General features: G+C 41.3%; 3 protein-coding genes and 1 pseudogene across 5 annotated transcripts in view; 3 read left to right on the plus strand and 1 right to left on the minus strand.

Annotated features, from left to right (window-relative positions):
• Nucleotides 1-25,733, plus strand: part of LOC112052913 (locomotion-related protein Hikaru genki) — a 361,983-nt gene that overhangs the window by 36,953 nt on the left and 299,297 nt on the right. The window lies entirely within an intron of this gene.
• Nucleotides 11-2,296, plus strand: LOC112052910 (cytosol aminopeptidase-like). Its single transcript, XM_024092154.2, has one exon. It carries the CDS (start codon nucleotides 230-232, stop codon nucleotides 1,826-1,828), a length of 1,599 nt encoding a protein of 532 aa, XP_023947922.1. The 5' UTR covers nucleotides 11-229; the 3' UTR covers nucleotides 1,829-2,296.
• Nucleotides 2,854-20,136, minus strand: LOC112052911 (glycosyltransferase 25 family member). Of its 2 annotated transcripts, XM_052890805.1 has the most exons (10): nucleotides 19,810-20,136; nucleotides 16,333-16,564; nucleotides 14,600-14,715; nucleotides 12,861-13,087; nucleotides 11,885-12,203; nucleotides 10,913-10,987; nucleotides 10,349-10,406; nucleotides 9,253-9,374; nucleotides 8,156-8,353; nucleotides 2,854-5,232 (listed from the first exon to the last, which is right to left on the minus strand). In XM_052890805.1, exons 1-10 carry the CDS (start codon nucleotides 20,016-20,018, stop codon nucleotides 5,070-5,072), a joined length of 1,719 nt encoding a protein of 572 aa, XP_052746765.1. In that variant the 5' UTR covers nucleotides 20,019-20,136; the 3' UTR covers nucleotides 2,854-5,069. The 2 variants fall into 2 exon arrangements, with proteins under 2 accessions (XP_052746765.1, XP_052746766.1); XM_052890806.1 differs by lacking the exons at nucleotides 16,333-16,564; nucleotides 19,810-20,136 and having other exon boundaries at nucleotides 14,577-14,715.
• LOC112052907 (anoctamin-5-like) lies at nucleotides 20,576-23,301 on the plus strand (annotated as a pseudogene).

Raw genomic sequence — 25,733 nt, forward strand, 5'->3', positions numbered from 1 at the left:
TAATACATTGTGCGATTATTTTGTTGGACTGTGAACTTAGTTTTATGCGATAATGTGATTTATGTTGTTAAATAATATGAAGTTTTTATATGTACCTATTGAGAAATTGTAGTTAAAATTTAATTTTGTCCCGTATCTAGTAGGCGACGAGCTGCCGGACGCCTACATCGAATATTGGAAAAATTGTTTTTTTATAAAATTAAAAAGTGTATTTTTAAATCAGTAAAGCATGTTTGACTATCGACGCGGAACTTTGTGTGTGAGATTCATATCACAGTTTCGAATTCCGCGGACGGATTGCGTGGAGTACGGCCCCCCGCGGCGCGTGCAGGACCCCAAGCAGTGCGCGCTGCGCGACCGCGGCCTCGTGCTGGGCGTGTATTACAACGAGCATGTCACCGAGGAGGGCGCCATACTGACGGCCGCCGCACAGAAATATGATCAAAACTGCGGCGGAAAGCTTTGGAGTCAATTGAAACTGGCACCCATACCGCGCCTCGGAGAGTACCGAGTGTTCTACGACCTGGACGGCCACTTCGGCTACGTGGCCGTCGCCGGCCTGGGCTCCGAGTGCTTACGATACAACACCACGGAAGCGCTGGACGAGAGCAAAGAAGCGATCCGAATAGCGGCGGGCTTGGGCACGGAGGCGTTGCAGCAGCTGAAGCCGTCTTCCATCCACGTAGAGTCGTTCGGGAACGCCGAGGCCGCGGCGGAGGGCGCGACGCTTGCGACTTGGAGATTCCAAGAATATAAAAGCCCAACGAGCCCGCGGCTAATGCCCACGCCCAAACTGGAGCTTTACGACGACTGCGACTTCGACGGTTGGAAGGTCGGCGCGTTGAAAGCGGAATCCCAAAACTTAGCTCGTCATCTCCAAGAGATACCCGCGAACCTGTTGAACCCGACGTCGTTCGCCAAGATAGCGGTGGAGCTGTTGTGCGAGCTGGACATCAACGTCGAGGTGAAGACTCAGGGCTGGGCGGCGAGCCACGAGATGGGGGGCTTCGTGGCGGTCGGGAAATCCTCAGTGCAGCCGCCGCTCTACGTGGAGATCGGCTACTTCGGGGCGTCCGAGTGCGAGCGACCTGTCGTGATGATCGGCAAAGGCGTCACGTTCGACAGCGGCAGCCTGGACCTGAAGCCGCCGAACGAACTGCGTTACATGAAAGGGGACATGGCGGGCGCCGCGTGCGTGCTGGCCGTGGCGCGCGCCGCGGCGCTGCTCAAGCTGCCCGTCAACATCCGCGGGATCCTGCCGCTGTGCGAGCTGATGCCCAGCGGCAAGAGCCCCAAGTCGGGGGACGTGGTGTCGAGCGCGAGCGGCAAGTCCATTCACATAAGACTGCCGTCGCGCGAGGGGCGCCTGCTGATCGCGGACAGCCTGGTGTACGCGCGGAACTACTGGCCGCGGTTCATCCTCGACGTGGGCACGATGTCCAAGGAGCTGATCGCCTCGCTCGGCGGCGCGGCGTGCGGCTGCTATTCCAACTGCGAGGAGTTGTACTGCTACGCGGCGGCGGCGGGCGGCCACACCGGCGACCGCGTGTGGCGGATGCCTCTCTGGAAGTTCTACGAGGAGCGGGTGAAGGACTGCCAGACCGCCGACGTCGCCAACACGGGCCGCGAGCGCTTCGGGGACTCCCCGAACTGCGCCGCGTTCCTCAAACAGTTCGTGTGCGACAGCAGGTGGATCCACTTAGACACGTACAACGTGGCGTACACAAAGGGTGCCGACTTCCCCTACCTGCGCCGCGGTATGACGGGCAGGCCGACGCGGACGATTCTCGAACTCATGTTGCAGCTACTGAATGATTCTAAATTGTGATAAGTCGTGTTTAAAATTTTCTCTAAAGATTCCGCATTCGGTGACATATTCATAGCGCGATTAACACCTATGTAGGTGTCAGTGAGATACCTCCAAACCTAGTTACCTATGAATAAACTATAATGATGTTTTTATTTATTTAAATCCTTAAGCTAAATATGTACTACAATGTTTACCTATTAAAATTACAGTTAAGTGTTTAACTTTCTGCTAGTTACACAAAATTAAAACATTTTATGTGATGAAAACTTGATTTTCGAAAAACGGGGTATATCAATATCTTTTTACTTACGAGTAGGTAAGTAGGAAAGACATTGATTTATCCCATTTTCCGTTTTTAGACCATAAAGCCAGCAAACAATCTGAGTAGATACCTAACTGTTGCTGTCTTTTTCTGTAAGAAGTAACATTAGCAAATACATTAAACTCTGTCATACTTATTTAATAAATTTGTTAAGAAAGTTTTAATCATTGTTTTTCGCAAGCAAACATAGGTACCTGCTTACCCTAACAAAATCTGATGGTTACCAAAAAAAACAATGAGACTGTGAGGACTTAGACAATAACTTGACTGGCTTCATCTTATCTATTTATATAAAAATGAATTTCTGTTCGTTAGTCTCGCTAAAACTCGAGAACGGCTGAACGGATTTATTTTATTTTGGTCTTGAAATGTTTGCCGAGGTATAGGGATGGTTTAAAAAGTGAGAAAAATTAGAATAATTACCGGGAAAACCATAAAAACAACCCTTTCTATTTCCCATACAAACGTTTAAAGGGCAGAATAGGGGTAGGGTAGGGTAGGGGTAGGGAAGAAGTGCACATAAGTCAAAGCGAAGCTTGACGGGGTCCACTAGAAGCGGAAATTTTGTGCAATCCTATTGCTTAATATTTCTCCATTTCTCGGCTCCGCTGCCTTGCTCCGCTTCGGTGGACTGGCAGCCTAAGAGCCACATACATTAAAATTATATCGGTATAAGATGAATCGGATAAGCTGAGAAATGGTAAAATAAAACAAAAAAGGGTATAAATTATAATTTATTAGGTACAAATTTATTATGGCACATAAAAATTATGGCGAAATTAGATTATTTTAAATAACATCTATATTATAAAACTGTAACCAGTAACACTTTGTTTATTTATAAGAGTACCAACAAGTTTCAAAAATATAAAAATACTACTTATCGATATAAAATCAATTCTAACAAACAAATTCGAACGTAGGTCTGTCTTGACTTTCACGGTTAAACCACTGAATCGATTTTGATATCATCATCCGTTGCCCTCATAATTCTTTGGTTAGCCTTCAGTAGCCAACCGATCTGACCAAGGTTCCTTTCTGCTAACACACAGCTGCCTGTACTCTTTTGTCGATCATCTAATAGGCTAGTTGACACTTTTTTTTAATGGTCATAAATAGTTCATTATCGTTCTACTAAATTGAATATTGTTTTTTCATATTTTTTGAGATGTGATTTTATATGGCAATTGTTGTTTTTAAATATGTTTTTGACAATACGAGCCAAAAAGCCTGTCGGCCATGTTGTCATTCATTTCATATTCGTTCTTAAATCGCTCACTCTAAATTTTAATGTATTCATAGTTAACATCATCCTCTTGCAATATTTCTATTTTAAAATCGGTCGAGAATGTCTTTTTCTTTACTATATGACGCTCTCAGTACCTAACTATTTTCGGCCATCGGCCGTGTCGTGTGTCGAAAATCGAAACTTTGTGGGACCTTTCAACTGTCACTTTATAAATGACCTTGAACTATTAGCGATTTAGCGTTCTGGTACGATGTCGTGTAGAAACCGAAAGGGGTGTGGATTTTCATCCTCCGTCTAACAAGTTAGCCCGCTTCCATCTTAGATTGCATCATCACTTACCATCAGGTGAGATTGTAGTCAAGGGATAACTTGCAAAGAGAAGCTAGTATTGGTGTAATATCGACAAGTAGTAAATCAAAACGTTCGTTACAGTTTTATGACAGTAGAATTTTTTTACAATATTCTACATAGAATTAAACGTAATAACAAAAAAAATCAAATCACATACATAATGCAATAAAAAAAAATAGAAAATAAGTATTTGGTAAGTTGATTAATTATGTCTTAATTAATGTTTAGTATTCAAAATATTATCTTTTATTATCTAAAACAAATAACTAAGCTTAAAAAACATTGACACAAAAATTACAATTTTAGTGTCAATATTTTTTACAAAATTTTTAATAAATAAATCTTTGACAAGTTATAAAAACTAAACAAAATCACCAACCCTTAAGTCGGCCGTATACACTCGTTTTCCGAATCCGTTTTTCACGTTCGGAAAACCGAAAGCATGAAATTAATAGTACATTATGATATAAGTGCGGTTAGTTGAAAATTACAGCCGAGGCGATATTGCTAGCTCAAGCCGAAGGCGAGAGCTATAGTAAGGAAGCAGAGGCTGTAATTATCAAAGCGCACGTATTTCATACGACGTTTTATTACACATTTGCGAGGAAAAACACTTTGAACATACTTTCTGAAAATGAATTTGCATCTTTGTTCTTTGCCTGTTTTCCATATGATGACATTTTGAAACGTTTGTAATTTTTACAGAGTTAGCGTTATAAGTTTTTTATTAGGAAAATGCACCAAAAACAGCCAGTATTACTCATAAAGTAAATTAATATTTTTGTGTTTCTGATACAGATAAATGGTTGACATGTATTGTCAAATTTATTAAAATGAAAGAATTAAATTTTATGATATTTTATCTGCCTAAGTTAATTTTATTCATTAAATGTTGAGCACTTTGTGACATAAAAACTCTTTGCCAAGATTTAAAAAGTACCGTTCGTTTTTAGACGGATGATAAAGGTTTTATATTACATTACGGCACATGTGCATTTTACTGTACATTACTGCACATGTGCGTAATGAGATACATTACGACATTGAAATTGATGAAATAAGCGATACTTTACGAGCAAATGTGTTATAAAAGACATAACATATTGTTTTACTTTAAGATTTTGAACACAAATGGAACAAGGGATCGCACCCTTGTGTGGCAGTATACACTTTAGGTAGGTCACAGCGAAGAGTTCATGCAAACCGATTCCCGCCGGGTTACCGTTTAAAAATCCACACATGTTCATTATTGCAATGAATATGAACCATATTAGAACGCGGTATGAAGTTATCTTTGGGTTGCGTTTGACAAAATTCCAACCTTCGCCACTGGTAGGTCAGAGGTCGGAGCGGTGCAGCGGGTCTGCGCTCACTACGGGCGAGTCCTCTGTGTCGGACAGGTAGCCCGGCATGCCCGTGTAGTGAGTAGGGTGCAGTAGCAGAGGCGAAGCCGACAGCGCTCTCAGGTCGCGCCGAGGGAAATGCGACTTCCAAGTGTCACTGCAAATGAAACATCGATCTCAAACTTCACGGACAAGCAGTGGCGGATTTACAAAGGACGTGTCTCAAAACGGGCCTTTGTTATTTACTAGCGGACGCCCGCGACTTCGTCCGCGTGGAATTTAGTTTTTCACAAATCCCTCGGGAACCATGGATTGTTCCGGGATAAAAAGTAGCCTATGTGTTAATCCTGAGTAAAATCTATTTCCATTCCAAATTACAGCCAAATCGCTTCAGTAGTAGCGGCGTTAAACTCCGCCAGAAGTCAGAAGTTGATAATATATTGATTGATGAAAAGCATGTTGAGCCGTTCCGGGTTATTTTCATCAACGTGCAACAGTAGGTATTCATTAAAAATCATCCGCCTAATCCTATCAACAACATTGGAGCATCTTGACGGGTCTACGCCTAAGACCAATTATTGTATAGGACCTGCCTCGCTAGACGTTACTTTTCTGTCAAAGTATATGATCAACGATCTAATGCGATTATAAATACTGTCTCTATAGAATCGATGTTAAATAGTTATAATCGTGTTCCTCGGTTAAAGAGCTCCGAAAAAATACTTTTTTGTGTAATTGAACTGTGTAAAAAACGGGCAATAACTTCTAGCTTAGTATAAGATATATACCAAATTTAAGCTCGTTTTCCTCAGAAAATGACAGACAATTTTGTTCGTGACTATGAGTGCGATACAGGTCCTTCTATAATTGGTCTGAGGTCTGCGCTCCATATTCGCTCTCTATGAGGACGAAGGCCTGGCTTTCTAGTTGTAAAAAAAGGCTAATGAGATGATACGATAATGACAAGAGGATCTTCCTGCCGAGGTATCTGTGAGCTATCTACGCAACTCACTTGGGGTGCTGGTCGAACTAATGAGATGAGATGATATGATAATGACGAGAGGATCTTCCTGCCGAGGTGTCTGTGAGCTATGTACGCAACTCACTTGGGGTGCTGGTCGAACTAATGAGATGAGATGATATGATAATGACGAGAGGATCTTCCTGCCGAGGTGTCTGTGAGCTATGTACGCAACTCACTTGGGGTGCTGGTCGAACTAATGAGATGAGATGATATGATAATGACGAGAGGATCTTCCTGCCGAGGTGTCTGTGAGCTATGTACGCAACTCACTTGGGGTGCTGGTCGAACTAATGAGATGAGATGATATGATAATGACGAGAGGATCTTCCTGCCGAGGTGTCTGTGAGCTATGTACGCAACTCACTTGGGGTGCTGGTCGAACTAATGAGATGAGATGATATGATAATGACGAGAGGATCTTCCTGCCGAGGTGTCTGTGAGCTATGTACGCAACTCACTTGGGGTGCTGGTCGAACTAATGAGATGAGATGATATGATAATGACGAGAGGATCTTCCTGCCGAGGTGTCTGTGAGCTATGTACGCAACTCACTTGGGGTGCTGGTCGAACTAATGAGATGAGATGATATGATAATGACGAGAGGATCTTCCTGCCGAGGTGTCTGTGAGCTATGTACGCAACTCACTTGGGGTGCTGGTCGAACTAATGAGATGAGATGATATGATAATGACGAGAGGATCTTCCTGCCGAGGTGTCTGTGAGCTATGTACGCAACTCACTTGGGGTGCTGGTCGAACTAATGAGATGAGATGATATGATAATGACGAGAGGATCTTCCTGCCGAGGTGTCTGTGAGCTATGTACGCAACTCACTTGGGGTGCTGGTCGAACTAATGAGATGAGATGATATGATAATGACGAGAGGATCTTCCTGCCGAGGTGTCTGTGAGCTATGTACGCAACTCACTTGGGGTGCTGGTCGAACTAATGAGATGAGATGATATGATAATGACGAGAGGATCTTCCTGCCGAGGTGTCTGTGAGCTATGTACGCAACTCACTTGGGGTGCTGGTCGAACTAATGAGATGAGATGATATGATAATGACGAGAGGATCTTCCTGCCGAGGTGTCTGTGAGCTATGTACGCAACTCACTTGGGGTGCTGGTCGAACTAATGAGATGAGATGATATGATAATGACGAGAGGATCTTCCTGCCGAGGTGTCTGTGAGCTATGTACGCAACTCACTTGGGGTGCTGGTCGAACTAATGAGATGAGATGATATGATAATGACGAGAGGATCTTCCTGCCGAGGTGTCTGTGAGCTATGTACGCAACTCACTTGGGGTGCTGGTCGAACTAATGAGATGAGATGATATGATAATGACGAGAGGATCTTCCTGCCGAGGTGTCTGTGAGCTATGTACGCAACTCACTTGGGGTGCTGGTCGAACTAATGAGATGAGATGATATGATAATGACGAGAGGATCTTCCTGCCGAGGTGTCTGTGAGCTATGTACGCAACTCACTTGGGGTGCTGGTCGAACTAATGAGATGAGATGATATGATAATGACGAGAGGATCTTCCTGCCGAGGTGTCTGTGAGCTATGTACGCAACTCACTTGGGGTGCTGGTCGAACTAATGAGATGAGATGATATGATAATGACGAGAGGATCTTCCTGCCGAGGTGTCTGTGAGCTATGTACGCAACTCACTTGGGGTGCTGGTCGAACTAATGAGATGAGATGATATGATAATGACGAGAGGATCTTCCTGCCGAGGTGTCTGTGAGCTATGTACGCAACTCACTTGGGGTGCTGGTCGAACTAATGAGATGAGATGATATGATAATGACGAGAGGATCTTCCTGCCGAGGTGTCTGTGAGCTATGTACGCAACTCACTTGGGGTGCTGGTCGAACTAATGAGATGAGATGATATGATAATGACGAGAGGATCTTCCTGCCGAGGTGTCTGTGAGCTATGTACGCAACTCACTTGGGGTGCTGGTCGAACTAATGAGATGAGATGATATGATAATGACGAGAGGATCTTCCTGCCGAGGTGTCTGTGAGCTATGTACGCAACTCACTTGGGGTGCTGGTCGAACATGATGGGCAGGTACTCGTCGACGGGCAACATGTTCTGCAGCGGGTTGCCGCCGAGCAGCTTGCGCGCGCCGCGCAGCGTCAGCAGGTAGCCCAGCGTCCAGTACGAGTACAGCGGGCGGGTGGTGTGCGCGGTGACCGGCCGCTCGCCGCTGTCTGCGAGAATCTTCCTGCCGAGGTATCTGCGAACGGATGGAGATACATAACTCTGGGTAACCATAGATAGGAGACAATGCGACCCTATATGAGATTCATGGGTAACTATAGATAGGAGACAATGCGACCCTATATGAGATTCATGGGTAACTATAGATAGGAGACAATGCGACCCTATATGAGATTCATGGGTAACTATAGATAGGAGACAATGCGACCCTATATGAGATTCATGGGTAACTATAGATAGGAGACAATGCGACCCTATATGAAATTCATGGACGCGTAGTCTCGCGCCGCACGGAAATTCGCACCTTCCTTACGTATCAGTACGTCAGTGAGGCAGGCCCGCCAGATGTCGCTACAATGGGGATGAAGTTTGAATATATTGATTTTTAGGATACATTCCGGTAAATATGGTCAATGTTAACTAATTTATACATAAAAAGCAAAGATTGTCTGGATATTTGCAAAATAAATGAGATTATAAAATTTCAAAATCTATTAAAAATCTTTTATCGTAATTAGTTAAAAATTCATAGTTTTAGCTTCCTTACATTAAATGTGACATTTTTTAATATGTGAACTATAAACATAAACGCACAAATAACAAAGATATTAGTAATTTTGTTCGAACGCACATACAAATCTAACGATCACTACATTGCCTACGACGCCGCAAATCTGACTCTTTAAATCCCTGTAGCTCCGAAAGTAATGATCGCAGATACCCTGTTCCTTTTACAAAATTGCTTTACTATTAGCATACTCATAATTTATATACAATTTAAAAAACTGTCATCATCCCTATTCGCGTCAGCTAGCGTCGGCACGAGCCAACACGAGATCAAGCGACGTCATGTCCATCTCAGAAACGACGACGACGTCTTCTGTGGATTGGCTTTTATTAGTATAGACGACTCACAGCAGGTCGTAGCCATGGCCGCTCAGCTCCCGCAGCACGCCGCGCAAGCGCAGCCTGAAGTATGGCACGAAGCGCACGTCGTCCTCCAGTATCATCGACAGCTCGTGACCGCTCCGCACTATCTACAGACATAGTTGCCGTCACTTACCAGCAGTGGCGTAGTGTGCCATGCTGGGGCTCTATGTCAAAATTAGTTAGGGGGCCTAAATGAAGGGTAAAGATTTCTCACAACACACACAAAAATACTCGCTTATCTATACTTATAATAAATCTGTAGAGAGGTCAATTACTAAATAACTATCAGCGAGTGATCGAAACTGATGCCAAAAATGCAATCAGTAAAATTTTCGTCTGTCTGTCTGTAAGTTCGTTATAGAAACAAAAACTACTTGATAGATTTTAACGAAACTTAACACAATTATTCTTCATACTCCTGGGCAGGTTATAGTACACTTTTCATCACGCTACTATCAATAGGAGCAGAGCAGTGAAGGGAAAGGAAATGTTGGGAAAACGGGAGAAGTTACTCCATTTTTACAGCGATACTACTGTAAGAGCTGGATTAAAGAGGTCTACGGGCGGACGAATTTGCAGGCGTCCGCTAGTAATAAATATGACAGTGACAGTGAAAACAGTTTGATTTTTTTCCCAAGAGAAGCACCAAATGTGTGATTGTGGAGTACAATTCACTATCACACGTAAGGGGCCTCTATAGTCCGGGGGCCCCGTATCATTGATACGGTGGTAGCTATGCCCCTGATAACCAGCCAAAAGCTCGTGGAGGGGTCTGAAGTGAAGTAAGCCTTTGTCTCGCTACAAGGGCAAACCTTTTTTATTATTATTTACAAGTTAGCCGTTGACTACAATCTCATCTGATGGTAAGTGATGATGCAGTCTAAGATGGCAGCGGTCTGACTTGTTAGGAGGATGAAAATCCACACCCTTTTTCGGTTTCTACACGACATCGTACCGGAACGCTAAATCGCTTGGCGGTACTGGATTCTTTAGATTAGATACAGACATTAACACAGACCTTAGACATAAGGTTATATTAAATTACGATTAGTAGGATAACTTAAATAAGAATTTCATTTACCTCTTTCCAAATGTTGTAGTGACTCAAGAAACAACCGATCTCTCCCGCCTTGATAGGTCTGTGAACACACAAAAGCCCATTTCAAATAAAAACCGGCCAAGTGCGTGTCGGGCCACGCGCAGTGTACGGTTCCGTATATTAAACCTTTATAATGATACCGATAGCGATATAACTTGGCAAATTTGATCGTAACACTCCCGATGGTTCGTGCAGCCGGGAGGGGGGTAGCGACGCCCCGCGCGCTCGACTTCGTACCCGCGCAGTCCTTCCCTCTGCCCCGCGCGCACGACTTCACACCCGCACAGTCCTTTCCCTCCCGCCCGCATATCATGTGAGGTGCATCAGTCGTGGGTTTTTTCATTCATCGGACCATCGGGAGTGTTACGAACGACGATGCCAAGCTTTATTAGCAGCATCTGATAGTGAGAGTTTTGATCTTAAGCATTGATTGAAGTATACATCCATCTTTTGTAGGATAAACGGATTTGGTTGGTTAAAAGTAGTCCGCTAAATCGTCGTTAGCGGACTATTTTTGATGATGAAATGGTGTCATAGGTACATTACCTCTTGTGGTAAGGATCCTCGTACTCTGGCATCAGCCTCACATCGAGCTTACGAAGGATCTCGTCACTCAGGTTTCTGAAATAGGTTGTTTACAAGCTACGTAAAAAGAAAATTATAAATAAAATGGTTTAAGTAAGTAAGTTTCCGTGCCGTGATAGCCCAGTGGATATGACCTCTGCCTCCGTTTCCGGAGGGTGTGGGTTCAGGTTTAAGTAGCGAGAAATTCGTGTATTGAATAATAGTACATTATGATATAAGTGCGGTAAGTTGAAAATTATAGCCGAGGGGATATTGCTAGCTCAAGCCGAAGGCGAGAGCTATAGTAAGGAAGCAGAGGCTGTAATTATCAAAGCGCACGTATGTCATACGACTTTTTATAACACATTTACGAGGAAACACACTTTCTGAAAATTAATTTCCATCTTTGCCTGTTTTCCATATGATGACGCTTGTCATTTTTGCACTAAAGTCAGAAAAGTGTACAACATTTTATTTGCTTATGAAAAAAACGCTGGTACGCGCTATCTGTAAAACCGTAAAAATTATTCCGTGCCATTTTTCTTTACACTATATTATTTTAATTTTAAAATATCAAGTAATGATGAATTTATTAATTCATCGCCGGTAGAAGTCCCAAAGGTAGCGTAAAAAGGCTATACTCTAAGCCTTGTGCCCGAAAAATCGACCGACAGATGCTTTCAAGCGTATCACAATGTAATCATATGAAAAACAGGCAAAGATGCAAATTCATTTTCAGAAAGTGTGTTCAAAGTGCGTTTCTTCGCAAATATGTTATATAACGTCATATGACATAGATGCTCTTTTGTAATTATACCCACGCGTACGGCTCGGGCCAGCAATATCGCCTCGGCTGTAATTTTCAACTTACAGCACGTATATCATAATGTACTATAAATGTCGCCATGTTGCGGTAGGTGAAACAGTAGCGCGCTCAATCAGTTCAGAACTAACCTTGCATCGACAGCTTTCACCAACTCCACGTCCAAACCCAATTCGAGGAAGCTGAGCTCCATGAGCTGTCTTCTCTCGGTCCTTCGCTCCAGGTTGATCATGAAGATCTTGCTGCAGCCGAGGGTGTCCTTCGGGGGGTAGAGGACGTGGCGTCGCAGCGTTGGTACGAGCGGCAGCGGGGCGCCGCGCGCTATGGCCTGCAGCTTCACGTTGAGGAGACTGTCCCTCTCCAGTAGCTCGGCGGAGAGCCCGCTGGAGCTCGCCGGCGGCTTGGGCACGTACCCGAACGCGTGCGTGTTGCACACGTGCATTGGAATACCTGCCAACAAATCCCAGATTACCCAATAAGCTTTTTAAGCAATTACTTAGTATCCCGTCTAGGAACTAAAGGAAAAAATACACGTGTGCTTTATGCACAAATCTATGTTTAGTTTACACAGCTCTATCTATGAGTCTCCAGTATATAAACTGCATCGCAACAGGTTCTTGAAGTGTACAAGAAGGGATTGTTTCAAAGATCGAACGAGGAACGCCTTTATTATTAATATTATACATAAATTTAACTCTCACGTCCGTTACAACATAAATATATATAAAAAACCGAAAGGAAAATAAAGAATAAAGGGTGTTGGAAGGGATCGTCAGAGAAGAGGCGGGACCGGTGTACTACCAGGATCTCGTTAGCTCGGCGGTCAACTTCGGCAAGCTACGGGAGTTCGCGCATCGGTGGCACGCGAGGCGGAGCGCTCTGGACCGTTGACCACCGGTCGAAGGTGATGCATGGACCGCGGCGGACAAGCGGATCTCAACGTCGTGTGTCGTCCAGCCCCAGAAGGGGGAGAGTGAGTATCAAGGGACAAGTCAAGAAGGCGTCCCGGGAACACGCAAAGAACAAGTACAGGGTTCGCCTTCCCTCGATTCGGCCCAAATTACCGAGAGGTTGAAAGGGCCATGGGAGGTGGTGGGTTGAACATACCGAGAGAAGCGGCCTTGCGGGCGAACAGCACGGTGTCGTCCACAGGGCCGGAGTAGCCCGCGCCGCGCGTGTACGACAGCTGGTCCGACAGCTCGCTGGCCAGAGACACGAGCACCGCGGAGTGCACCATGGGCACCGTGTGGCAGTCCAGGAAGTCTTTCTCTCTGTCCAGTATCGAGTGGTAGTCGTCGCAGCGCTCGTAGTAGAACTCCTCAGTAACAGCGCACCTGCAAATAATAATCACCTATCAGCCTATTTTATCGGCTTACTACAAGGCAAGGCCTTCTTTAGGATTTATAAGTTTATAACTCTGGCAAGTTTCTTTGATGACACTCCCATTATATGCGGGCGACGAGGGGAAAGACTGCGCGGGTGTGAAATCATGCGTGCGAGGAAGTGAGGTGCATCAGTCGTGGGTTTTTTTTCATCGCTACACGCCCCCCGGCCCGCTTCCGTATCCGGAGTGTTACGAACGAAGTTGCCAAGCTATACCTACCCTTTGCGATACACAGCGCGGTTGATAATGATTGGCCAGTCCCAGCAACAAGTTTGCATTTCAAGCCCCTATATACCCTTCAATTTCAGTTCATGCATATTATAGACAAACTATTCTACACTCGTAGATAGATAGTCTATGTACCTTTGGATCGTGAGATCCTGGGTCGGGTTAGCTAATGAGGTCTTCCATGAAATGCAAAAATTGGCTGATGATGATGATATCTAAATATATACAGGATGCTCGGGAGTATTTCCCATAACTTCAAGGTGTTGACAATTCCACTTGTTGGAGCCGAACTGCAGAACAAATTTTTTTTGTAACTTAAAAAAAAACTTTTTATGTTTTCATACAATAGTAATTCAAATAATTCCGACTATCCATGTAACACACGCCTTTATCCATCCTTGCATTTTAAAATACGTAATCGTAGTGAGACTGTCGATATCGACGAGATATTGCAACTGGCACTCCGCACTTCACTAGTAAGCTACTTTATGATATTTATCAATGAATAAGTTTGGCTAAGTCACAATATAAGGATGCGATATTAGGGACACAATTTAAGATCTATTTACAAAAGAAATATTTTTTACTTGGAAAATATTAATTTTTGAACACATTTTCCTTGGACATTTTTAAATAATTTTCCTTAAAGAATATAACTCTAGAGTTATGGAAAATACTCCCGAGCATCCTGTATAACCCAAAGGTGACCGAGTGACATAGTGATCTATCAACACACAGCACAAACCACTGGATGGATCGGGCTGAAATTTGGCATGCAGGTAGATGTTATGACGTAGGCATCCGCTAGGAATGGATTTTGATTAATTCTACCCTCAAGGGAATAAAATAGGGCTTGAAAGTTTGCATGGAAAGAAAAGATTTTAGAGTTACACTTTTAAAAATTTAGAATAGAATAGAATATCTTTATTTGTCCACACACAAGTAATAAAATAAAATAAACAAACAGAACATACAAATATCTGGTCGTGGACAAAACAGGTATCCACCTCAGCACGATGAAACAGCGAGCTGTGGCGCTGGTTTTCAGGTGAAACCTTATGTGTTCACGGACATGTTTACATGACGTATCTAACTTAAAACTTATATATTTATGATAATTTGGTCATTAATCATATAAATATATAAAAACTACTAACTATAAAATAAAGGTAATTTATGGATTGTTTAGCATGCACAAAGCGTCCACATACATGCTAATAGTGTAGCTCCTAACCAGAAGTTGGAGTAGGCGCCCTCCGATTGAAGCATGGGGGCTGCTATGGGCAGCCTCTGCTCCACCAATAGCTGTAATGTCTCTCGCTCCGTCAGAAACACGTCAGCATCTAACATCTGCAATTATGTTGAAATTCCTGGCAAATCATGGATTGTATTGTCTCCTACCCACAGTGTTGCCAGAAGGTTCTTTTGTAACCTTTTAGGTGATTTTTTTAAACTTTTTGGTTACATTAATAAAAAGGTTACTTTTACGTGATATTTGCTCAAGAACTCATCGATGTTTCTGTGTCAATCTCGCTATAAATGAAGACGTTACAATTTGACGTTGCGAAATAAGCAAGTTGCAGTCACATTGAATTTCTTAAAAAAATCAAGTATGAATTTAAGAAATTAACGTCTAATAATATTCTATTTACGAGTAAAATCTCCTTCGGTTTGTAGTAATTTAGCACTTGGCTATTATTCGTAACAGACAGATATTAAAAAAAAAAACAAAATTACTTTAGCCCCCAGAGGCTGAAATGGTGGTTTAGCCATGCTGTGGAACGCAAAAAGCAAGAGTAGTAGTAGGCAAAAGGTTACTTTTTACACAAAAAGGTTACTTTTTTAATATTTCGGGTAACTTCTCATAAGATCCAACTGGCAACACTGCCTACCCATAACAGCCAGTTTCTTCATGTAAAGATAAAGTAACAGTAAAAGTAGTAAGTAGTAAAGAAGACTTTATTTTTCCGTGATTAAGACCGTCACTTTTGCTTTATGACGTTACTTTGACTGTTACTTACGATGAAGAAACTGGCCGTTAGAGAGATTAAAAGGAGAGGTACAGCCCCCCTAGCCAAGTGGCAGGTCGATTCTCTTTCTACGATCGCTAACGCTTCGAAAAGTAGAAAAATGTATGGGAATGACGGATCTTGATCACGTGACCTGTCGATAGCAAATATCATTTCCATACATCGTTCAAGCTTTCGAAGTGTTAGCGAATGTAAAAAAGTATCGATGTGCCACTTGGGGCTCATTGTAATAGATTTGTTACCTTATTCTCCTACTGAAGGTTATTTATCTTGATGATAGACAAAAGTAGAGTTTGGCCTGTGGTGACTATACACTATATACAGGTGATAGCCCAGTGGATATGGCCTCCAATTCTGGAGGATCTAGGTTCGAATCTGGTCTGGGACATGAACCTCTAACTTTTCAGTTATGTGCATTTTAAGAAATTAAATATCATGTGTCTCAAACAGTGAAGGAAAAACATTGTGAGGAAACTACGGAATGAGGCGAATATGGGTTGATGATGACGTAATAAGACGAATATCTTAGCAATCCATGGATTCACCGTGCGGGTGCCGGGTCCATCGCTTGGTAGAGAAAAACTCCGAGCAAAGTCCAGGACTTGTGAGCTGGATGTAGTTAAGGAATTCCTTGACAATCGATCAACACTCCCCTCCTCCGCTCCCTGCCTAGCCAAATTTGGTAAGATCCTATTAGAGCAGCTTGGTTTACCCGTTCTATTACAGAACTAGCTGCAGTTCTAGAGAGGCCAAGGTCTTTAAGCAAGTTATAGAGAGATTTTGCTGGTAATCCTCTCGCACCTACTTCCATGGCATACAGACTAACTGCATAGCCATTTTTAGTTAGTTCATTTGTTAGGTCATAATGTTTATTCACTTTTATCGTGTGATCCTTGTCTCCCACGGCACAGAATAAACTTTATATACGAGTACTTACGAAAATGTAATCTGCCCATTGTCGCCTTGCAAACTCCAGTGCTTCCTCTCTCAGTTCAATAACATGCTCAAATCTCTTGGGACTCCACAGCACTGGAGTGCTCTCGTCTTCATAGAGCGCTGGGCTTGTCTCGTCTGCCACAATGTATGTAGCATGATACAGGAATCCAAATTCCTCCACAAAGTGTTGTAATATCTCCAAACTATTATCTGAAGAATGGTCACAATAGAACCTGTAATTTACATAGGATTGCACATTAATAGTACTTTTCTTTATTAAAAAATACATTTAAAATACTCGCTGCATATTCCAATATAGCATTATACTCATGTACACATTTAGTCCAGTCAATCTGTCGGAATTTCGACCATTTTGATAAAGTCACAGAATAACGGCAAATATTTTTTTTTTCGCTTAAATAAGATTTTACTAAACTACTCTAAGTAAGTGTGCCAATTGTACCTGATGCCAATCATTGAAATGCATTTTTCTTGAAATGTATGCATTGATGAACAAAAGATGTAGAGGAATTTGAGATGCCCATTTTACCTCATTGGCTCAAAACTGTACAAGAAGAAATGCAGGCGGTCGGTGACGCTGAAGTCCTCAAAAATTTATTTTTCTATTTTTTCGACTCTAAAATTTATACAACTTACCGTTTCAAAGCTAAATTTTTAAAAAATTTGCGTATGTATGAATAATTCAATATTACGACTGTAAACTATTAAAATTCAACATTTTTATTCATTTTGCAGCAGCACCAAATAGGTGTAACTAATTAAAAAATAATACAATTATACTTATCAATAAAGCCTTCATTACCACATTAGTCACATCAATTCTTATTGAAGTGACTGAGTAAGGCTTTGTATTTATTTGTATGAAAACTAATTATTTACGCAAGCTGCAACTCGTAAACGGTAAGTTGTATAAAAAAAATATTTAAATAAAAGTTGTTCATATTATCCTAAGGAACAACTTTGCCATTTGAACTTTTGTCAAAAAGTAAAATTTTTGGGGCAAAAAGTAGAAAAACACTTTTTGGAGACTTCAGCGCCACCTACCGCCTGTATTTCTTCTTGTACAGCTATGAGCCAATGAGGTAAAATATGCTTCGTAAGCCCTTCTACATTATTTGTACAGAATTTTTTTCTCCAAAATGCATTCATTTCGAGAATAATTGAATTTTTCAAAATTAATGGCATTAGGTATAACTGGCACAGTTAGAGGGTAGTTTAGTAACATCAATTGTAAGCAAACAAAATAAAATTTGACTAATAAAGATTGACTGGACTAATTTGACCTTAATTATGTTAAAGATAATGTCAACACACTATTATCTGCCCACCCCAAATTCAGTTATCAGGACATACATAATTTTATACCTCTTTCAATGTCTCATAATGAAATCTCAATTTGTTATTTATCTTACAACTAGCAGACCCTTATGAAGAAGTTAACACCTCAAATCATTTAAAAAAATTAAAATGGGGATAGTAACTTAATAATTAATGATCCCTGCTATCACATCATAAAGGAAATGGATGGCAATCCATAGCAAAAAAAAAGTTAAATTATTTTTAAAAAAGTTATGATTTTTCACTTATTTCTGTTTAATGTTTAAGTCCATTTACTTAGGCCTTTTTCAACATATTTAATTTTTTAATATCACATTGGATAACTAATAAAGCACAATTATTTTGCACAATCAGAAAAAAAAACGATTTAAGTAGTTCCCTCTCAACAATTGAAGCAAGATTGCATCCCTACAATCAAGAAATTACATGTTTTACTCTAAGCGTCAACACATTTGGGTCTTCCAAAATCTGCCACAGAATTATTTTCTTGTTAAATACTTTTTAGAATTCTTTTTTACATAGGCGCATTACAGTTTTTTTTAAATTTATTTTTATGTTTATATGAATAACTGTGTTCAAGATCCAGTTGGATAAATATTATTAAACAACAAGAAGCAGAATGTTATAGATGAGAAAGAAGCTATCATATAATAAAAAAAATAATAAATAATATAAACTTGGATAACCAAGGACTAAGGAGTTGCATGGATACTGGAATACAAGGCCCTTACTGGGCTAGATTTTATTTTCTTTTTATTATTTACAAGTTAGCTCTTGACTACAATCGCACCTGATGGTAAGTGATGATATAATCTAAGATGGAAGATATAGATCAAATTACATCTGTATCTTGGTTGTAATTTGGTGACCTATTTGGGGAGTCTGTGTATGGACGAAGTTATATAGAAACTACCAGAAACATTGGTAACATTGGTCATTGTCCTGGCAAGTCACAGTGATATTATGTCAAGGTGTTCTCATCTTGCTAACGATGAATACTTGCACAGACATAATGAAATAGCCAAGATAATCCACCAACAGGTTGCTCTCCAGTATGGCCTTATCAGTTTTGAGATGCCTTACTATAGTATAACCCAGCATCAGTTCTTGAAAATAGCAGTGTATTGTTCTACTGGGACTGAACAATTATCACTGACAGGTATATTGTTGCCTGATATAGTGCTGGTCAATTGGCCAGTGTGGCATGTAATAATTGTTGATATTACTGTTACACATAACGGTAATCTGGTTAAAGCTAATAAGGAAAAATTATCAAAACACTTGGACCTTGCTCACAAGATTATTGCCATGTGGAATGTTGAGTCAACTATTATTGTTTCAAAAGTTGTTTCAGTCAATGGTCTTATAGCGAAAAGATTCGACCAGCACTTTGAGCTTTCGCTTAAGTATTGGATCAAGGGTCGGATACAGAAGGCAGTTATTTTTGAGACAGCACATATTGCGAAGAGGTTCTTCACTCTGGAACCCTGACCCTGTGCTTTAGGCACACAAATGTCAGTATATATATTTTGAATAGTGTTTTGTATTATATTTTGTAATTTATTAACATTGTTAAAAATTAAAAAAAGACAAGTACAATAATTAAGAGTAAATATAATAATAATGTATCTCCAAAATATTAGGCAGGGTACTACGCTACAGCTTTTCTTGATGAGTACTGTTTACCAACAAACAAATTAAGGTATAAATCAGTCCGTCCGCTAGTTTAAAATAAATAAGTTATGAAATGACATGCGTTTTCTACCTTCATTTTGAATTTGTTTGTTATTAAACAGTACTCATCAAGAAAGGCTGTAGTATAAATGGATGCTTAGAGGTGGCTTGAGTTTTCCAGCACTCCCAATTCCATTCCAGTCATATTTCAATCAAATGTTGAAAATGTAGTATTTTATTTTTATTTATTCTTTATTATATCCAAGGCTCTCTCATTATGAAGGCCTTGAGTACATTCAGTTAAATGAGGTGACCTACGGTCGTCTGGCAGAAACTAAGACCAACTAAGCCACATCTGAACCTGAGGGAAAGTGCAAATACCCTTACATCTCACTGCACAGGCAATGTTTTACTAAAATGGCACGCATGATGATGATGTACTCACCTAATATATAAACGACTTTTGGGATAGTTCTGCTCCAGCAGGGAGGAAAGAAAATACGGTAGCGCTGGAGCTTTATTCCGTACGAGCACCGAAATTCCGATTGTAGGAAGTTTTGGCGGCAAAAAGTCGCTGCCCACGACACAGGAGGAAAAGTAACTTACGCATATTATAACTATCACGAAAAATTGAGAAAAATATAAACCTTCCATAACACTTTAGTAAAGTACCTACGACCTTACGCTTCAATAATAAAATGATCGTTTACTTTTATTTAGCCAGGGACCACCCAGGGAATATCGTAGCGTAGACAACATATATGACAACTAGTGACGTGATAGTGATGTGCACGGATTATTGATACTACGTAGTGATGTGCTTACACTTGCAGCACAGATAATTTAATGTGTGCATTATTTGAATTTTGCTTAATTAATTTACTAAATAATTCTGTACGTGAAATCAATTTTCATATAATGGATGATTTTTTAGTTTGGTTTGATGAAACAAACAGCAAAAAAAAAGTTTTATGACAACTGAAATTTGAAAAGTGACTGACAAATAGAACCGGAAATAGAAATGTGAGAATTCTACCGAATTACTAAACAGACTGTTTATGTTGAGATTGTGTGCATAGATACCATACATACAAGATTTTGTGCTTTTAATATTTTTAAACCATAATTTTTATATTAAAATGGAGATTTATTTTTGAAACTTTATGATTTAGTTATAACATAACAATGATGATATAAATTACTTGACAACAATGAGTTATCAGAAGCAAGATAACATGGAACTTCGGTTAAGAATGAAGACGGTAAAATGTGGAAGATTTAAAACTATCCAGCCAGAAGCCCTAAACAAAAAATTTTTCGACAACAACTTGAGTAGTATGCATGAATTGAAATTACTGAGCGAAGATAATGATCTAGACAAAGCAACCCAAGTCAAGTTCCGGTTGTTAGAAGAGGAGGAAGAAGAGGAGGAAGAGGAGGAGGAGATGCAAGAAACAGTTAAGGTACCGAAGCAAATAGTAAAAAAAGAAATTGAAGACAAAAATTCAGCTAAAGCAGAAGTAACAGAAGAAATAGAAGAAGAAGAAGTAATAGTTCAACTCGAGGAAATCGAAAAAACAATACATTTGTTTGGCACGTTTCGTGACGAAGTAAGACGCATCGACTTGGTGCTGGTGGTGCATGACGACGCGACGTCGCGCACCGATCGCTTGAAGCTCGACTTCGTCACGAACATCCTGCGCACGGGCCTGGAGATAGAGATCGAGCCGGGCCTCATGACGGTCCACAAACATTTGTGCTTCATTAAAGTTCATGCCCCCGACCATGTCTTGACTGAATATGGAAAAGTTTTCGCCGTGAGAAGGTTCTTTGTGGAGAATCGCATGCAACTGATGATATCTGGCACTAAAAATGTTATACTTCAACTATTTAACAGATTATTTCGATTTAGATATTATAAAAATCACGAAATGGAGTGGATAAAAATAATGCGAAGGAGGTACACTACACCCGACGGTTACTCTAACTACGAGAGGAGTATTATAGTTTACAAAATCCTTCGTCACCTGCCCTTCGGCGACTACGTGAACCAGTACGGGCTCCATCGACTGCTGAAAAGGATCATCAGGACATCATATTGGATGCCTACATGCTCCACGACGGTCCGTATTTCTATTATCCCAAACAAAGCCCCGTTACGTCCAACGGGCGTCAGATATTGTTCTACAACTGGTCGGGTCTCCATAATCTATTTCAAAGTCAACCGTTGCAGCTGATACACGAGTACTTCGGACCAAAGATAGCTTTTTATTTCTCGTTTTACGAATTCTATAACACTGCACTGATATTCATAGCCGCGGCCGGCGTCGCCTCCATGGCCATGCGGCACACACAACACTGCAGCAAAGAGGTAAACGAATTAGAGAGGCTGATTTGCGAAGTGAAGCGAGGATTAAATATGTGCCCAGAATGTGACTCTAATGTCACTCTTCGTTACGGGGAAATATATACTAGATGTTATGAAAGACCGATACAAGATTATTGCTATTCGATGAAAGTAAACAGCTACGTGGACCATCCCACCACTATTTACTTCGGCTATTTCGTTATGGCGTGGTCGATAGCCTTTGTGACGTTGTGGAGAAGAAAAGAGTACGTCTTGAACTGGATGTGGGAGGTCGGCGGTCACGACTCGTACTACAGGACCTCCAGGCGGCCGGAGTTTGAGATCGACTACACCAATCCGAGGAGGTCTGTCCGCACCGCGCTCAAATACGACGAGAGCGGAATACGTAAATGTGTTCGCATTGCAGCGCCTGTAATACACGTCGTGATGTGTGTTTTAGGATCATTGATACTAATGGACGAACTTAAAATTAAATATGACAGGTTCTCTAATTCTTTCGAAACGACAGAAAAAAAGCCGAAGTACAGAGATTATATTATTATGGGGTTATTTCAAGTTTTATATACGTTTGTCATATCGGCCATCGAATTTGTTCTATATTACTTTTACTACATTTTGGTCGATCTCGAGAATCATAAGTCCTACGAGGCGCACGAAAAGGCGTTAGTGAAAAAACAGTTTGAGCTCAGTTTCACACTGATGTACTCATTCATGGCATACTACGCGTGGACGGTGGGGCGCCAGCTGCAGTACCGCGCGCGCTGCCAGTGGAACGACTTCGTTCCGCTGCGGGTTTTTATAATCTTCATCAACAATTACATCAGAACTCCGTGGTCATCGTCGTTTTGGGCTACAGGGACCGATTGCAGAAGATATTGCTGGCCCTTTACGTGTATTCTCGAAACGGGTTTGTTGTTGTCAGTGATGCTCATTATCAAACAAGTGGTATTCAGGATCGCTTTCAACGTGTGCAGAATGGTCACGGATTTCAATGAAGCTAGAAAAATGAACGAAACAGTTCCTTTTTGGGAGCGGGAATACAAGCTGAAAGAGTTCAACGAGGCGTCGTTGAATCGCAGATACATGGCTCTCGTAGTACAATTTTCGCTGGTGACATTTTATATACAGGCGTTCCCGTTGGGCCCCCTCGTCGTGCTGGTCGTCAACGTGTGGGACATGCGTCACTGCGCGTCGACGCTGCTGCTCGGCAGCAGGCGGCCGCTGCTGGTCCGCAGCCCCGGCGTCGGCGCGTGGGGCGGCGTGTGTCTGTTCGTGGCGTACGCGGCCATTGTGTCCAATGTCCTGACCGCCGTGTTCACTACGAGGTGGGCGCTGAGGGAGTATTTCCTAGAGAAGGGCATTAATGTCAATCGCTCTATTGAATTTCTAATTTACGATTTGGAAGTTCATTACAACTACTCCGAGTTATCACATAATATGCTCTGCGGGAACCCGGTCATGAGAAGAGATCTCAGTGACAAACCCGAAAATTATCCATCATATTTCTTACTGGGTACCGTCCCGGCCGGAAACCAAATTATATTTCAGAAAACAATAATGATCACATGAATTCATCATCAACATCATTATCAGCCCATAGACGTCCACTGCTGGACATAGGCCTCTTGCATGGACCTCCAAGCACAACGGTCTCGAGCCACCAGCGGCTCCCTGCAACCCGCTCGATGTACACCCTCGGCCCATCTAGTGAGGGATCGACCAAAACTGCACTTTCCGGTGTGGGGTCGCCATTCCAGCACCTTGGGACTCCAACGTCCACCGGCTCTTCGAACTATGTGGCCTGCCCATTGCCACATCAGCTTCGCGACTCGCTGAGCTATGTCAGTGACTTTGGGTCATCTGCGGATTTCCTCATTTCTGATTCGATCAACTCCAAGTAGGTATAGCTCACCACGCAGATAAACTCCAAGTAGGTATAGCTTGCTCCATCGCCTGACTGACTTTGAGCCTTCTCTTAAGGTCCATAGTTAGCGACCAAGTCTCGGATCCGTAAGTCATCACTGGCAACACGCACTCTTTGAAGACTTTCGTCTTTAGGCACTGAGGAATTTTAGAAGTAAAGATGTTGCGGATTCAGTGATAGGCCCACACGTTGAGAAACTTTGCTGAGGTCGTTAAGCATACTATGGTCATCCAGAGTCCCTGCCATAATGACCACATCGTCGGTAGTTGAGTGATTACGAACTTATTGATTGATGTTGATGCCAAATTCGTTCTGGTCCAGAAGCTTAAAGACATCTACCAATGCGGCGGCAAATAACTTTGGGAAGATTACATCTCCCTGCCACACTTCTTGCTGCAATGAGCCAATTTCCTCTAAAGGTATTAAAAAAATCCGCTAGGGGCAGCACTGAGAGGGGGTACAAATGTGTTGAATTTTCTGTTGTCTGTCAATGATATTTTGTTTTCATTACCGTTTGCAATTTTGCAATTAAAGCTGCTATTTCATGATTTTTTTTGGTACACTATCTTCCGTAAATACAATTACAATTGTATACTTTTTAATACGTTTGACGTTATTGTCAATGGAGTTTTGTAAACAAATCGACCGTAACTGCTAGACTATAGTAATATCCTCCCGATGAGTTCTGGAAAACTAACTGGTATGTGTGTTTTCTAAAGCCGATACAAGGTGGCGCTGATTTATGAAAAATGCGTTTTCACAGTAATGTTCCAGGTCCTATATCACGCTAACGAAGTGTGCACGGCCTTTAAGCCACACCTCCGTGCCCGTCGGAGTGAGGAGCGTGAGGTTTTTTCGTTACGGAATTTCTGGATTCGGTCCCCGCGCTCAAGGCCTGCGATGGAAGCTATGCAATAGCTTAAAAAATATTTAGACTTCATTCGCGTTAGCATCATGATGGTATTAAATATAAATGAAACAACGTGACGAGAAGGTTAAATTACCATTAGGCCACTTTTTCAGTAAAGAAAGAGGGTCGAGTCTCGAAAGTAAGAGGAAGAATGAGGAAAGGAGAGGAAGAAAAGAAAACGTGTATACTTCAGTTCATTTCTCTTCAGCCAAAATTAAAGCTTTGACCGGGATTAAAGATAGACTCACACTAATAAAACGGAAGGCGAAGAAACGCGTTACGTGTTGTGATCATAATAAGCTTTCACTGCTTGTTACGCTTTTTCAAAATGCTTGAACATAAATTTACATTATTTTTATAATAGTTAACGTTTTTTATTCAGCAGTAAATAAGACTTATTTTATTTATTTTAATATCGATCACAATATAGTCCAGTGATCTGAGTTTAATCATTGAATGAAACGATAGAACCTGATTTTTTTATTATACTTTTGATACAATGTCTGGAATTTAGGTGTGTTCACCAAATTAAGGTGTGTTCATTAATTAAGCTTTTTGATACATTCGTAAGTTGATCGCTTGGTTTGACAGGGCTAAGAAGACGATAACAAAGCATATTAGACGTGGTTTTATATTTTATTATTTTTATTTTTAAAGCTAGTTTCCAGAAAAAGCCTTGTAAAAAAATTTTGTTCCCATCGGAACTACGAGTAGGGAGTTGTTTGTTGTCAGAGAAATAATATGTTTGGACTGTGGTGACTAAGGAAGATAGCAGGTGTAAACGGATAGAAGACAGACCCTTAACCGTACATGAAGTATAAAGTGCATTTGATTAAGTGCATAATATTATTGTTCCGATAGTTGTTTCAGTCAATGGTCTTATAGCGAAAAGCTTCGACCAACACCTTAAGAAGCTTTCGCTTAACTGTTGGATCAAGAGTCGGATACAAAAGGCAGTGATTCTTGAGACGGCGCGTATTGTGAGGAGGTTCCTCACTCTGGAGCCCTGACCACCGGTTTCTTGGACACTCAAATGTCCCGCAGTGGGAGGGTGAATTTTTTTTTATAAATTTTTAATAATGTTTTGTATTTTATACTTATATTGTTAAAAATTTAAAAAAAAAAGAAGTAATAAATAAATGAGAGAGTGAGTAATCATATCTCCAG

The sequence above is a fragment of the Bicyclus anynana genome, chromosome Z (assembly GCF_947172395.1).
Source record: "Bicyclus anynana chromosome Z, ilBicAnyn1.1, whole genome shotgun sequence".
NCBI lineage: Eukaryota > Metazoa > Arthropoda > Insecta > Lepidoptera > Nymphalidae > Bicyclus > Bicyclus anynana.